Source organism: Dioscorea cayenensis, chromosome 5 (assembly GCF_009730915.1).
Source record: "Dioscorea cayenensis subsp. rotundata cultivar TDr96_F1 chromosome 5, TDr96_F1_v2_PseudoChromosome.rev07_lg8_w22 25.fasta, whole genome shotgun sequence".
Lineage (NCBI taxonomy): Eukaryota > Viridiplantae > Streptophyta > Magnoliopsida > Dioscoreales > Dioscoreaceae > Dioscorea > Dioscorea cayenensis.
The window spans coordinates 2,294,852-2,310,529 of record NC_052475.1 but is presented as its reverse complement, the minus strand read 5'-3'; the positions used below and the strand labels follow the sequence as shown (position 1 = coordinate 2,310,529).

The following is a 15,678-nucleotide window of genomic DNA, read 5'->3' as shown; positions in this document are numbered from 1 at the left end:
TATAAATAGTGGTAGGAAAAAACACAAGCACATATCTTTTAAAGTAGTTATTTATAAAAATAAGTAATTTATTTTTTTAATTAAAAAAGGCATACACCTCTTCTTTAACAATGCTTATATTTATTTAGACGAAGATAAAAATAAAATAAAATCCATACGCAATATCAACTAGAGTGTTCATAAAATATTCATAATTGACAACAATGTAAGTAAGAGCGAGAGGTACAGATAGGTAAGAGTTTGTTTTTAAACTGCACTGTAGATTTAGTAGAAATAGAGTTATATGATTAATGATCACAATCTACCGTTCAGATTAAAATACTATGTATCCATCCTCTTTTAAATTATATCTAAATGAATTATATAAATTTTTTAAATTGAAAAAAAAATTAAACGAAGGGTTTTATTGGAATTTCAAAGGAGACAATCCGGGTAAAAAAACACCCAAATCTATAAATCATTTTCCAAAACCAAATATTTTCTCAAATAATTACATCATAATAATAATATTAAATAATTAATTTTGGACGGCAGGATCACGATGTGACATCAATGGTGACATGCTGATAACCGTCAAGAATTCAAACTCAACAGGGACACAGGAAAGAGTTTTTAGAAACTTTAGATAATAAATGTCCTCCAAAAGAATAAGAGCCCTTCATTTGATGCACAGACTTGGATTTGTACCTTTGTTGCTTACATACATACGAAACATCACTTTTTCATTTAACAATGTGCGTGCTGATCCAACTCTAACCGCAACTGCATCCTGCCGCCGACCATTTAGGGTTCCGTCCCGGATATATAAATTTATCTGATCAAGTACTTCCTAACTATACTCACGGAACATGCTGGTTTGGTTTGGTATGTTATGTTGCAGTCATTCCTTAAATATAAAAACAAATTTTTAAAATTCATTTCAAGTATGCTTTTTTTTTTAAATTATTATTTTTATTTATATTTTATCCGATAATAAATAACAAAATATTTCAAGTATTAGAAATTTATCGAAGATATCTGATTCAAAACATACCGAAGGGTGTCTTGACTGTGAGAATGAATTTATAACTTAATCTTTTTGTCAGCTGAGTGAGAGAATACAGATGAATTATTATTCTCCTAATTATATATGTGTTTATCGTATTTGTTAAAAAAAAATAGAGATTTAGATAAGTAGTCTTAAATTTGAATTCTAACTTATATAAAAGAAATTAAAAAATAATGAAAGATGTTTATGTGGACTGATCGAAAGTTTTTAACATAGGGAAAAATCTTAAAAAAGAAATAAAATATTATATATATAGATTTAATATACATATATAGATCTAGAGCCTATATTACATCAAATAGTACTTGCGGGTAAAAGTATAATCAGCATCTTATTTCATTATCAAAATAAAATAAATGCTTCAAATGTCGCTCATACACATCCCAATTAAATACAAATAAAATTAATTTGCATTAAATGGTAATCATCATAATGTAATAGTAATATATATATATATATATATATGCATAATGGTCAGCCATGTGCTAATTGTTTATTATGGATAGTGAGACTTTATACCCTATTATTTGGACTTTCAATTGCAATGGTTTTCTCTATTGATGTTCTAGTTTAATGACAAACATGTCCTTTCATCAAGTACCTTATAAATGCATATGGTGCTCTCATGTTCATACTAAAGAAACATAGCATTATAGGCTCCATAAATTTAGCCCTCATTATAGGCACCTTCAATTAATTAAGAATGGCTAAATTCTTAGAAACTGTTTTTGATAATATAGTCTTTTGCAATTTTTTATGAACTTTGAATGCATCTAGCTACTTTGAAATTTTTTTATTAAATAATAAAAAAAATATTTTTCTTTAGCCATGTATGACGTAGAGCAGATTATTTTGTAATATATATATATATATATTTGCAACTAGGAGAAGTCATCCTATACATTATTTTATTATTAAGGTTCTATTAAGAATATATATGTTATAAATGTAAAGATAGTAATAAAAATAGAGAGCCAGAGTATTTATCAAAAACCCAAAAACCATGAAGAATTAACTTCTTCTTCTTCTTTCTTCTTTTATTTCTCTCTTTTCCTTCTCTTCTCTATATTCCAAAGTATACAAAATGAGGACGTATTTATAGGGTTACAAGAGTTGAATGAACGGCCAGGATCGATTCAATCCGACGGTCCAAAAATACCCCGTTGGTGGAATAAGTAATGCATCGACATCCTGCCATAGCATCACACGGGTACCCTGCCATGGTGTTGCTAGCGATACGATGAATATCTAGAAGTTGCTATAGTAATGCCGGCTGCTACAGTGAAATTGCTACAGTATGCATCCATTAAAATATTTGTTTATAACACTTCCCCTTGGATGCCTACGATCAAAGGATATGCCTCGTTAAAACCTTGCTAGGAAAAACCCAGTGGGATAAAAAACCTAGCTAAGGAAAAAGAGTACACTATCCTTGGCACATTTGAGGGTTACTGCCTCATTAAAAACCTTGCCTCGGAAAAAACCCATTGGGACAAAAACCTTGGCGAAGGGAAAAAGATTACAGTCTCCCCCTCAAATAAATAAATTTTAACTCATATCAGAAGTACTTACATCCTTAAGTCTTCTCATCCCGATTTTGTATATAAGTCTTTGGTGAATGCACTTAGGAAGTGATTTTGTGAATAGATCAGCTTGATTCTCACTGGATTGAATCTTTTGAACTTCTATAACGCCTTCTTTCTGGAGATCATGAGTGTAGAAAAAAATTTTTGGTGATATATGTTTTCGCTCGTCACCTTTAATATAACCTCCTTGTATTTGAGAAATACAAGCACTCGTTGTCTTCATAAATTACTCGTAGCATTTGTTGTTACTCGATGGTAATTTGCATGATGATCATGATATGCCCAATCATAGATCGTAACCATTGGCATTCACGACTTACTTCATGAAGAGCTAGAATTTCAGCATGATTTGATGAAGTAGCTGTAAGAGTTTGTTTTGTGGAACGCCATGAGATAGCTGTACCATTGTAAGAAAACATGTATCCAGTCTGAGATCGCCCTTTGTGAGGATCAGACAGATACCCAGCATCATATATACAGTAGTATTCATATATACAGTACTGTTCATATATGACACTATTCATATATATGGTACTGTTCATATACGACACTATTCATATATGTAGTACTGTTCATACGCTGCAATTATTGCACCATTGGGAATAAAAATCTGTTTGAAAGTGATTATAAGTTAAAAGGGAAGAAGAAGTAAAAGATAATGGGGAGAAGAAAGTAGGGGGCCGACGGAGAAAGGCCGGCTGAGTCGCCGACGGAGAAACTCGAAGGAGCCGGCGGAGTAGGGCGACGGAGAAGAGAAAAAGGGCCCCGCAGATTTTTACCTGATTTTGTCAACGATCGCCGGAATCGGAGGGTCGCCGCGAAGACTTAGGAAAAGATGATGCTTGATAATTTAGATTTGGTGGAAAACTTCATTGTAATAATAATATTATTGTTTTTGTTGTTTATTTTAAAAGTACTGCTAATATTAGCCTTAGTGGCTCTAGTACTGTCTGTTTTTTATGTATGCTTCTAAGAAAACCATATGTATGGTTTGCTAGTATTATATTACCTGTCGAACTTTCCTGCATTCAGTGTTAGAAATGGATTACACATATATAATATATATATTATATAAGCCAAAGAAAATTAAAATCATATGAGCAAATTCGTGCTGATAACGTATTAAGAATATATATGTTATAAATGTAAAGATAGTAATAAGAATAGAGAGTCATAGTATTTATCAAAAACCCAAAAACCCTGAAGAATTAACTTCTTCTTCTTCTTTCTTCTTTTATTTCTCTCTTTTCCTTCTGTTCTCTATATTCCAAAGTATACAAAATGAGGGGGTATTTATAGGGTTACAAGAGTTGAATGAACGGCCAGGATCGATTCGATCCGACCGTCCAAAATACCCTGGTTGGTGGAATAGTAACAGTACCGGCGCATATCAATTAATTTATAGGGTTACAGTGAAATTGCTACAGTAGGCATCCATTAAAATATTAGTTTATAACAGGTTCAAACTTTTTTAATTTTTCTACTAGAATTTTGATAAATGTTTTATTACAAATCATATCTATTAATTTGATATTTTATGTATTTTAGTTTAGATCTTATATTATTATTTATGCATCGTCTTATCTTATGTGTAATTTATTATTATTTTATATATCTTCTAAAATTTTATTTTATTATTTTAAAGTTTCAGAGGGTTTATTTAAAAATTCACCATATAAAATAACTTTTTTTTATCGATCATTTTAAAAATACTTTTAAAATCAAATAATATTTATTTATTTTCCAACCACAGTAGTTTGAATCATCTCACATAGGATATCACATATTATCCATCGCCATATAAATATGATGGTTCCGGTGGGGGTGTGAAGTGTTAAGTTCACTCAAAAACTCACTCAAAGCATAAACACTCACACACAATAAAAGCAAGATAAAGGAGACAAGCAAATTGGTAACCCAGTTCAGCACAACCTTGCCTACATCTGGGGGCCAGGCCCGGAGAAACAATCCACTAAAAGAGGTATAAGAACAAGGAGTACAACACTCACTTGCTCACTCAATACAAAGAATATCCTCTCAAGATTGCCCGACGGTCACACACTCAACTCTCACCGAAGAGTCTCTCACTGTTTGGCTCAATCCTAAATCTTCGAGCAGGATCTCTTATATAGACGCACCGACGTCTACAAAGTTACCTCTTTTAGAATTCTCCGCGGCTTCTTAACTTGGACACCTTCCAAAGTTAGATGTTGCAACACCTAGTTGCAACATGACCCACCTTACTGAACATGACTGAGTTCTAGCCAGATGTACCCGAATTTGCGACCTTCAATCTCCCGGTTCCTTCAGTCCGCCTCGTAGCAGTTGACTCGACCCGAGCTCCTCCTGCCTGCAGCTGCTTCCTTCCTCTAGTCACTTCAGAAGGTCTCCCTCTCCCGAGGGACGTGCCCACCAAGGCACACGTGACCATCCTACCGAAGATAGCCACCGAAGATCTCCCGATCTTCCTTTCCAAACTTGGCCCAAGTTTGGTCTTCCAAATGATCTTCGTTTGACTTATGGAAATATTGTTACTAAACTTGATCTTGTCTTCATCCAAGTTTAGCCTTCAATATCTTTAAGCATGATCTTTAATCATCCATGCTTGGATCTCCAAATCTCTAATCATATCTTATGCAATCTTCAATCAATCTCCTCATATGACTAGTCACCATGAATAGTTCCGCCCATAGATAGCTCTTGGATCTTCCTTCAATATAGTAATGCTAAATATGGTCTTGATGATCTCCTTGGTATGTCTTTACCTTATTTAGTTTGTGTCTTCAAATAGCTTCACACCAAACTAAATCTTTGTGTCTTCAAATAGCTTTCATACCAAGTTTAACTTGTGTCTTCTAATAACTTCACATAATCTTCATGATCTTGAACTCTTGCCAATAATAGAATATTCTTCTCTCTTCAAATAGATTTTTCTAAAAAAGAGCTCTATCAAAGATATGAATTATCATCCCGGATCTTACCAAGGATAGATAATTACATCTAAAATAAAACTTGCATTTCTAGAAAAGATCCTATAGTCTTGATGCACTTTCCAAAAATAGTTTATCATCACATGATTGTATTGAGAGAAATATCTATTAAATAAAATCTTCAATCTAGATCTTAATCAAATCTCTACCTTGATCTTCATTAAATCTCTACCGTGATCTTCACTAAATGTCATGACAACATCCTTTGCCACATCATCATCCTAGTCATCTTTTCTTTTGATGAGTCACCACATGCCATGTCATCATCCTCTTGCCATGTCACGATTTTGGCTTGTCATATAATACCAATCCACGTCATCAGACTTAACAAAATATATATCTGTATTCATATTTATAATTTATATAAAACAGATGAAAGTGACTGGAGAGAGATATTTGGACGAAAAATTTACCATTGCTCATTTTTTTACGATTCAATCTTGTTTCCCAAAATTTTAATTTAAAAATATAATCTTGCATTCATATTTGTTAGGCCATTCGTAATTTGTAGGCTTTCAATGTGAGTCTATTGATGACCAATCTAAATAGAAAGAGTGTATAAATAAAAGTGAATAGATGGGATTTATTTTATTATGACTGCAATGAAAATCGGATGATTCAAATAAAAATACTATTTATTCTAATTTTTTTATTATACTACTATTTACAAAAGTATTGATCAACCCACATAATTGTGTTTTACAATAGTATTGATCATCCCACATAATAGTGTTCATAACACTGTTTACAAAATAAATAATGTTAACCATTAAATTCATATTCAACTGTTGAGTAGGGGGCGTTTGTAGATAATTTATTTACCAAAACATACCGCCCCTCTATTTGTTATAGTATATATTTTATGTATTATTTTACCAGCAAACCTTAGTTGTTGCATAGAAATGATTCTTTAATGGATTGTATTTACAAAAATATTCTCTTATTTATATAATTATATATTAGCAAAAAATTCATCAAAAGTAAACAATCCTTCTATATATTTTAGAAAAAAAATTCAATTCTAATTAATTAAGGTTGTCAATTTATCTTGAACTATATATTTTTGCCTTAAAGAAATTAGATGTCTCTGTCGTGAGGAGGTTGGCTAGGGGCTAAAATTTGGGGAATGGAGTCGGAGAATCTCGATCGTGGAAGGGACGAAAAAGGAAATCCTCTCCCTGCTATACCTATCTCCAAAATATATAATTTTAATATTATATATTTATATATATTATATGTAATAACATTATTTTATAGATATAGATTTATATTATGTATATTTTATTTTTTTAATTTTTTAAATAATTTATTTTAATTTTTAAATCAGAGATTTGTTGATGAAAATAAAATTTGAGTTAGGGATTGTGCTAATAAGTTATGGGGCTAGATAGTGAATTCTATGAAATCTTTATTTATCTATTTTTGAAAGTTAAAAATTATTATACTCCATATAAAATATATATTATTAAAAATAATATATTTATTTTAATTATATTATAATAGAGATTAAATATATGATGAATAAAGTCGGGGATGGGGAATCTTAGGACAGGAGAAATTTTTTTCGGTAACCAAGCTCAAGAACGGGGTCGGGACCACGAAATACATTCTAGTGAACCCCCACTCTATTAACATCTTTGTGACTAGTTTACTTTAATAGGCAAATACAACATAAGCTTAGGATGCCTGATAATTGTTTTAAGAAAAAAATGGATAAATAATATATATTACCATAAATCTATTATTATTATTATTATTAATTTAATTTTAATGAAATGGGCATGCATGCCATTCATCTCAAGCGTTTGAGAGGGTTGATTTCTCAAAATACGGAATCCCATCCCATAGACACAGAATTGAAACATGGCTCATCCACAGTCGTGGTTTCATAAATTTTTGTATTTAATATAGAGATAAATTAATCATTAGGTGAAAATGTTGCTATCATTTACTTTAAAAATTACTAAATTGAGATGATTAAACGGTTAGAAATGATGCACATCTTAGTAATTACCACAGAACTGTGCCAATGGGATTATCACTTCACCTTGGAAGGGAGCTGCCATCTTTCTATTGGAAAATTGGTTAAAACTATCCATTTAAATGACATATTACTCAATCAATTTAATATAATTAAAATAAAAACTAAATCATTAGCAAATCATGTCTAAATTATACATGTATATAGACATATAAAAGAATAATTAATTAAAAAAACTTATCATTTCATAAAATTGCAAAAAAAAAAAAAACACTAGCGTTTTTATTTTTCATTTAAGGATATATATTTTACTGATAATGAACAATTAGTCTCTCTCTAAAGTTAAGGTACTCATAAAAAAAACCCGTGACTTTGAATATTCCCAAATGGTCATTTCTTTTTCTGATAGGTTATTTTTTAAACATTCTACCATAAAGGTGGTTGTTGTTAACAAAGTTGGCTCTCAGTTTTTAAGCGGAAACATTAAAATTTAAGCGGAAACCCATAATTTTAAGCGAAAAGGTCAAATTCTAAACATAAATGTAATATTATATATTAAGTGAAAACTTATATGGTTAAACAAAAACACGTAATGTTAATAAGAGACTATATATTTTAAGTCAAAAATACATGTTGTAAGATAGAATAAACTGATGGAGTAAGTTGCGTTAATTGAAAATTAAACTGTAAAAAAAAAGAGAGACTGTCTGGTAAATTCAAATATCAGATGGTATGTGTAAGATGTTTTTAACTTTCAAGAAGTTATAATTCATTTTTCCTATAATTTATTCAGTAAAAAAAACTGTTAAAGTGTTAATTCATACAGGAAAGTCCACCAATTCACTTAAAACACCACCTAAAACCCCATTTAATATACTTTGGATTTATTCTTCCGATCATTAAGTTGTTGATTAGATATGCAACCAAAGAGATTTTTTTTTTTTTGGCAACCAAATTAAGATATGTTTTTTTTTGCAACCAAAGAGATTTTTTTTTTTTTGGCAACCAAATTAAGATATGTTTTTTTTGCAACCAAAGAGATTTTTTTTTTTTATACCAAATTGAATTTTAAATAAATTGGCAAAATTTCCCCTTACCACATAGGCAAGATTAACACCATTAATATTTTTTAGTTAATTAAATAAAACACATATCCTACAATTGTAAAAAATAAAAACATATGGTTTTTTTTCAAATCACAAGGTTCTTCTTTGTAAATTTTCTTTTAAAACCCCTAAATTGCACTTAATTGGATTTTTTTAAAAATTACCATCACCATAGTAAAAAAAATAAGTAAATTTATTAACCATATATCTTAAGCTAATTATAAAAATTATCAAACATGTTACACTGATGATTTATGATTTTTCACTATATATATATATATATATAAAGTAAAAAAAAATAATGAGTGGGTGAATGAACATGAAACTCACGGCTCAGAGAAAGAAAAAAAAAACAAACCGGTCGGACTGAAAGGAGCACGAGTAGTTAAAAAAACAAAATCACGTTATCCACATCCACGGTCCACACTAAACCCATCACATCGCCCACACAAAATCAACGGCCAAGATCCTCCCATCTCTCCGCGTTGAAGTTCCATAGTCATACCTGCCATTTCCCAATTTAAATAAATAAATAAATAAATAAAATTAAATAATTAAAAGTCCCTCTTCATCCCCAAATAAAAAACTAATAAAATATTTTCAAACCCCTTCAACTTTTTATACTCGTTGTTCATTATTTGTCAATAGTCAACCTTTTCATCGGAACCGTATACTTCAACCATGAAACTATTGAAAATAATCACATCCCCATTCTTTCTCTTTCTATCTCTAAATTCATATTTATAATTTTATATATTTAAATAACATAAATTTATACTATATATTTCTCTCTCTAAAGTTGAGCCGCAAAAGCACAAAAGGTCTAATAAAAATACCCTCTTTGGGGCCCCAACCGACCACTAAATAACATATGTTTAGAGCAGTCAAACCACCTCGCCAAACATGCTTCTCTCCAAACTAAAGGAAACCGTGTGGTCTATATATACCCAACTCCTCTCATTCACTCCTTGGATTTTCAAGCTTCTCACTTGCTCTTCTTCTTCTTCTCCTCCTAGCTCCCTCTTCTTCTGCTTTGTTCCTCTTCAAGGATCAAGCAATTTAATCTTAATTTCCACCATAGACAGACACACATGGCTGCTTCTTCTCTATGCACATCAAAACTAAACTTGTCTGAGAAGGAGAGAAGTAGTAGTATTCGAAGAATTTCGACAAAGGTTACTAATGTCTTAGTGTCACAACCAATGACTAAAACTGTGGCTCCGGTGGCTGTGACGTCACTGAGAGAAACAAAGAAGCCGGGGATCAAACCGGTGCTTGCGAGTGTTTGGAAGGAGATTCAAGGAGCTGATGATTGGGAAGATCTAATGGAGCCATTGAATCCTTTACTCAGAGATGAGATAGTGAGGTACGGTGAGTTCGTTAGCGCTTGTTACAAGGCTTTCAATCTTGAACCGAGCTCGAAACGATACTTGAATTGCAAGTATGGGAGAAAAAACATGTTTGCCGAGGTTGGGATGGAGAAACCTGGCTATGATGTTGTGAAATATATTTACGCCACCCCGGACATCAGCATTCCTATGCAAAGCACAGCATGCTGTGGCCGGTGGATTGGTTATGTCGCGGTTTCTAATGATGAGGAAACAAAGAGACTGGGGAGAAGAGATATACTTGTTTCTTTCCGGGGAACGGTGACTCAGTCTGAGTGGATTGCCAATTTCATGAGCTCACTCACTCCGGCGAGGTTAGACCCTACTGATGCCCGGGTGGAAGTTAAGGTTGAGTCTGGTTTTCTCAATCTTTATACTTCTGATGATAGCACATGTAAGTTCAGCCAAGGGAGTTGCAGACAACAATTATTGTCGGAGATTTCAAGAATGATTAACAAGTATAAAGGCGAAGAAATGAGTATAACTTTAGCCGGACATAGCTTGGGGAGTTCTTTAGCAACTTTGCTCGGCTATGATCTTGCTGAACTTGGGCTAAATAGAGATGGCACTAATGAAATACAAATCACAGTGTACTCTTTTGGGGGGCCGAGAGTCGGCAATTCTGAATTCAAGAAGAGGTGCGAAGAGCTCGGAGTTAAAGTTTTGAGAGTGGTGAATGTAAACGATCCAGTGACGAAGCTCCCCGGAGTTTTCCTCAATGAAAATTCAAGAGTTCTTGGGGGAAAGTTTGAGCTTCCATGGAGTTGCTCATGTTATGCACATGTTGGAGTTGAGCTTGCTCTTGATTTCTTCAAGATGAAAAACCCTACCTGTGTTCATGATCTGGATGCTTACATTGGTTTGTTGAAGTGCCCGAATATGGAGCAAATGAACGAAGATGGAGAAACATTCAATCTTTTCCGCAAGTTGATGGAGATCTTCTCTTCTCAAGAGTTTGTAATTAATCATGTATGGCCTTGGCATCAAGCTGCAACATATGTTGGTTCTTTAGTGCAATCTTTAGGAATATAATTAACATTCTTTTATTTTTATTATCTTTCTTTTTGTTTTTTTGTGTAATTTGTTTGGTTTTGTAAATCACACCATCATTACACATAAAGGAATTCAATCTGTAAATTTAGCTGTAGATCTTCTGTTTCATGTGATCATGAATCATGATATACAACACTTTCCAAAAGAAACAAATTATCATCTTTGAAAGTTTTATCTATACGTATCATATAAATCAAAGTCTTGATCATGAAATCAAAACAAAAGCTGTGACTTTAGAGCAGATGTCTTAAAATCTTTTCTTCACTTTCAACACTTGATATCACAGCTAGATTTCTAGTCTCATGTTTCACACCATATTGACTTATAATTTGCTAATCTTATTACAAATGTAAAACTAAATATATAATCTTCAAAATTGAACAGGAGTTGCACCAAATAGTAAGTCCATGCAATATGAGTTTTTCCTTTTTGGGTCTTCCATTATGAACATATATATTTTAATAATGATAAAGAAACCAATTAATGAGTAGTTCTGTATAGGAAGGTGATATATACATAGAGAACTAATAAGAAAGAGAAATGTGTAGTTATAATGAAGGACGACCACCATGAAAGAAGAAAGAGCTTGACAAGGAGATAAATGGGAATGAAGAAGAGATGCATGCATGTTTTACAACAAGAAGATGGATGGTGCCAGTGTGTTATTAATACAGTCCAACCAGAAGAAAACACATGAAACGTTGACCATTCCACTCTTCGAGAGGTCCACGTCCGTGTATTCATATAACTCGTTTGTTTTGCATGGGAGTCAAAACCCATTAACATTTCACTCTTTGGTTTTATATACTATATCCCATTTTTATATAATATTAATTATTTCCTTCTCTCTATCAGGGCATTCTTCTTCCACCCAAAAAAAAAACTTATGTAGTTATTTTCACACATAGAAAGTCCTTTATTTTTTAAATAATAAAACGGTGTACTCATATGATATTTTTTATTTTTTATTTTAATTATATTATCAATGGTATTCAATAAGGGGAGTTACATCTCAAGGTCAAATGTTGTTGTTTAGGATGAAACAAGATAGATTTGTGTTTGGGATGCGACAAAACGGATTTGTGTTTGTGCTTGGGATGGGACAAAAATGGATCTGTGACAATTCATTGTTTGAGGATTTGGGCAGGGTTTGTGAGGATGTGATATATGTACGCTCATCATGGACGGTGGTGTCACGGTGGGACATGCATGCCCATTGGTTTTTTTCCATGGCTGCATTTGGGGTTATTATTACCTGTCATTGTATATGTTTGTTTGTTTGTTTTTTTTACACCCTATTTAAAATTAGTAGTCTGAAACGTGTATTAATGTAGATGACAAATATATTATTTAAAATTAATAGTTTAAGACATGGACTGATATGAATAACAAGCACCCCATTTAAAATTAATAGTCTAAGACGTGGATTGATGTGAACAACAAACACCCATTTAAATTAATAGTCTGAGACATAGACTGAAATGAAAGGTATATATATTCATATATAGAAATGATGTTCGCTAGTCATGTAAGTTTGCTCATGGCTTGAATTACTTATAACAATTCCTTATTTACTTTCAATGTATTCACATTCCAAAATTATGTTTTCAATCTTATGATTCTCAATGCATACTTTTTTATTTAAGGCGATTTTGGTTGTATTTATATATATATATATATATCTATATTTATTTAAAGTAATATGGTTTTATTTTTGCTTGTTACTTGTTTTGTTTGATTTATTTAAAACAATTTAGTTTTATTTCTATTTTTTATTTATTTTACTTGATTTAAATATCACATTGGTGTCATCGTGGTAATAACTTAGTAGTTTAAGCATTTGACTTCTATGTAAAATATCGATGGTTCAGCTCCCTTCTGATATATGTTTGATGTTTCAATTATAAAAAATATGTATTGTGAATTCTTAATATATATATATATATATAGGAAATAAATCATTTGCGGACGTTAACGATTAATGTGCTACAGTTAGTACTAATTATGGGTTAGGTTCAATGGATTAGTTTAGAAAGAGGATTGGACGGTCCAGATTTGTTAAATTACTATGCACAAATTGATTGAACGTTTCAAATCAAAGTACTGTACATCTCACTTTTCACTGTGCTACTATTCAAAAGCACAGTAATACTATTTATCCAATAGTGATGAACCGTTGGATTATGAGCCAACAGTTAATAGCAATGTTCGTAGATTTCAATTCTATGGACGTGCTTAGATGATTGAAGCTTATATATATCTACATATATATATATATATATATATAGAGTCCAAATAAAAAACTTCAGCAAATAAAATCATATAAATAATGAACTGTTAAGAATATATATGTTATAAATGTAAAGATAGTAATAAGAATAGAGAGCCAGAGTATTTACCAAAAACCCAAAAACCCTGAAGAATTAAGTTCTTCTTCTTCTTTCTTCTTTTATTTCTCTCTTTCCGGCTGCTACAGTGGAATTGCTACAGTAGGCATCCATTAAAAATATTTGTTTATAACATGAACTATTATTTAAGATGCAATATAGGTGTTCTTATATCAAAAATATAAGCACTGTATTGAACATTGTGTAAATATATAAATAAAAATTAGAGCTAAATATGTAGACAAAAATGGATTTAAATTTTTAATATGTATAATTAATTAAGGTTATCGTATTATAGGCGCGATTGTTGAATCAACTTCACATAACAGCAGGGTTTCATAGGCAAGTGGATTTAATTTTTTTAATTTTTAATATGTATAATTAATTAAGGTTATTGTATTATAGGTGATTGTTGAATCAACTTCACATAACAGCAGGGTTTTCATAGGCAAGTGATAGTATGATTAATAATATCATGTTGAATATCAAAGGTTTGATTTTAGTTTTTCAAAATATAATTGAGGATTTAAAGAGTGTGCATGGTGTGACTTATTCACATTGTAAAAAAAAAAAACATATGTATAAAAAAAATATGATACACAAGTTTTTATAATAAATATCATATATTAGTTCTTGAGTTCAAATCTCGTTAGACATAATAGTGATAATAGTTCTCCAAACATGGATGTGATCGTGCGGGCTTGCGACTTGCACATCTCGTCCTTGAGTGAAAACACACGACGTTCAATTCTCGTTCATGCGTATGTCTTTGACAACACTTGTCACGTTTGTTGAAAACAATGTGAAATTTTTATCATATATTGCTTTCTTATGTTAAAGTAAATTTTCTTTATTAAAGTTTACAAATAATTCTTTTGAACTAATCAACTGATGAAAGTATTGTAAAAATATTATAGCACGAGTTAAATTATTACTCAATTCACACCCAAAACTTGATTTAGCGTGTGATTTGCCTGCCAATAAAAAAAAAGGTAAAAGTAAAAGGTAATCCCTTGGATGATGTTCAAAAATTTATAATTCCATACTAATAATAAAAATGTCAAGAAGAAACCCATGGTCCTACATCCTTCCAAGCGCCATCCTATAAACACAAGCAAAGAATAATTAAGACCTTTAAACATAGTTTCCAAGTCAACCAAAATTGAAAGTGATTAATTGATCAAGATGTTTAAGCTATGTGCTAAAGTTGGTTGCACCCAAACGTGGCATGTGGACCCAACCCAACCCCGAAATGGGTCCTATGTTTCCTATAAGGATGCATCAAGGGTCCCATATTTCAAAGGGTGACTATTGACTAATGAACCGTCTTTGATCATGTGGGGAACTTATTGGAAGATAATTTTTGTTATACGTTTTTATTTAGAATTTAATTATATCTTTAAGTTTAACTAGGTTTGCCATCGTAGAGATATAGGGATGAGCGTTGGCATAGGTGCATTAGGACGGAACAAAGTTATGTTTATTAGATCTAAGTTAAAAGTTATGTTTAATATATGCATGAGTCTCGCTATTATGAAATATATGTATACATATATTGAGAGATATTGGGAGCGTTTTTCCATTTGACCTTTTTTTATTAATATTGTTAAAATGATTTTAAAATTATTTTATTTGTCAATGTTTATATGGAATTTTTAATTCCTAATTCCATAAAAATTTTATTATTAAAATAATAAAAAATAATAATAATAAACTATATTTAAAAAATATATATAGAAAAAAAAGAAGGAAAAAGAGAGGGTTTGAAATAAAAATAAATAAATTAATTAATTAAAAAAAAGGGGAAAAAAATAAGATAAGAATAAAAAATCTTGGATTCAAATTTTTGAAAAAAATCTCTCCCAGTTGGAGATTGTTCGGGTTGTTGAGGATTTTCGGGGAAGAGAAGAGAAAAGAAAAAACGAAAAGAAAAAAAAAAGAAGAAGAAAAAAGGAAGAAGAGAGCGAACAAGGGGAGGCGGAAAAAAAGAAAAGAGAAGAAAAAGATAGAGGAAAGAAACGAGGAAGGAGAGGGACGTGAGAGACGGCCCAGAGATAAAAAGGGAGACGATTGGAAGGTGATCGTGAACTTTGTTTCTTTTTAAAAAAATAAATTATTTTTGCATGTAAAGAGAACCGG

At 31.3% G+C, this 15,678-nt stretch overlaps 1 protein-coding gene across 1 annotated transcript; it reads left to right on the top strand.

The window, feature by feature from the left end:
* Window positions 1-9,737: 9,737 nt before the first annotated feature.
* On the top strand, window positions 9,738-11,131 carry LOC120261826 (phospholipase A1-Ialpha2, chloroplastic-like). The gene has a single exon (XM_039269818.1). The coding sequence runs from the start codon at window positions 9,803-9,805 to the stop codon at window positions 11,129-11,131; it is 1,329 nt and encodes a 442-aa protein (XP_039125752.1). The 5' UTR covers window positions 9,738-9,802.
* The last annotated feature ends 4,547 nt before the right edge of the window (window positions 11,132-15,678 follow it).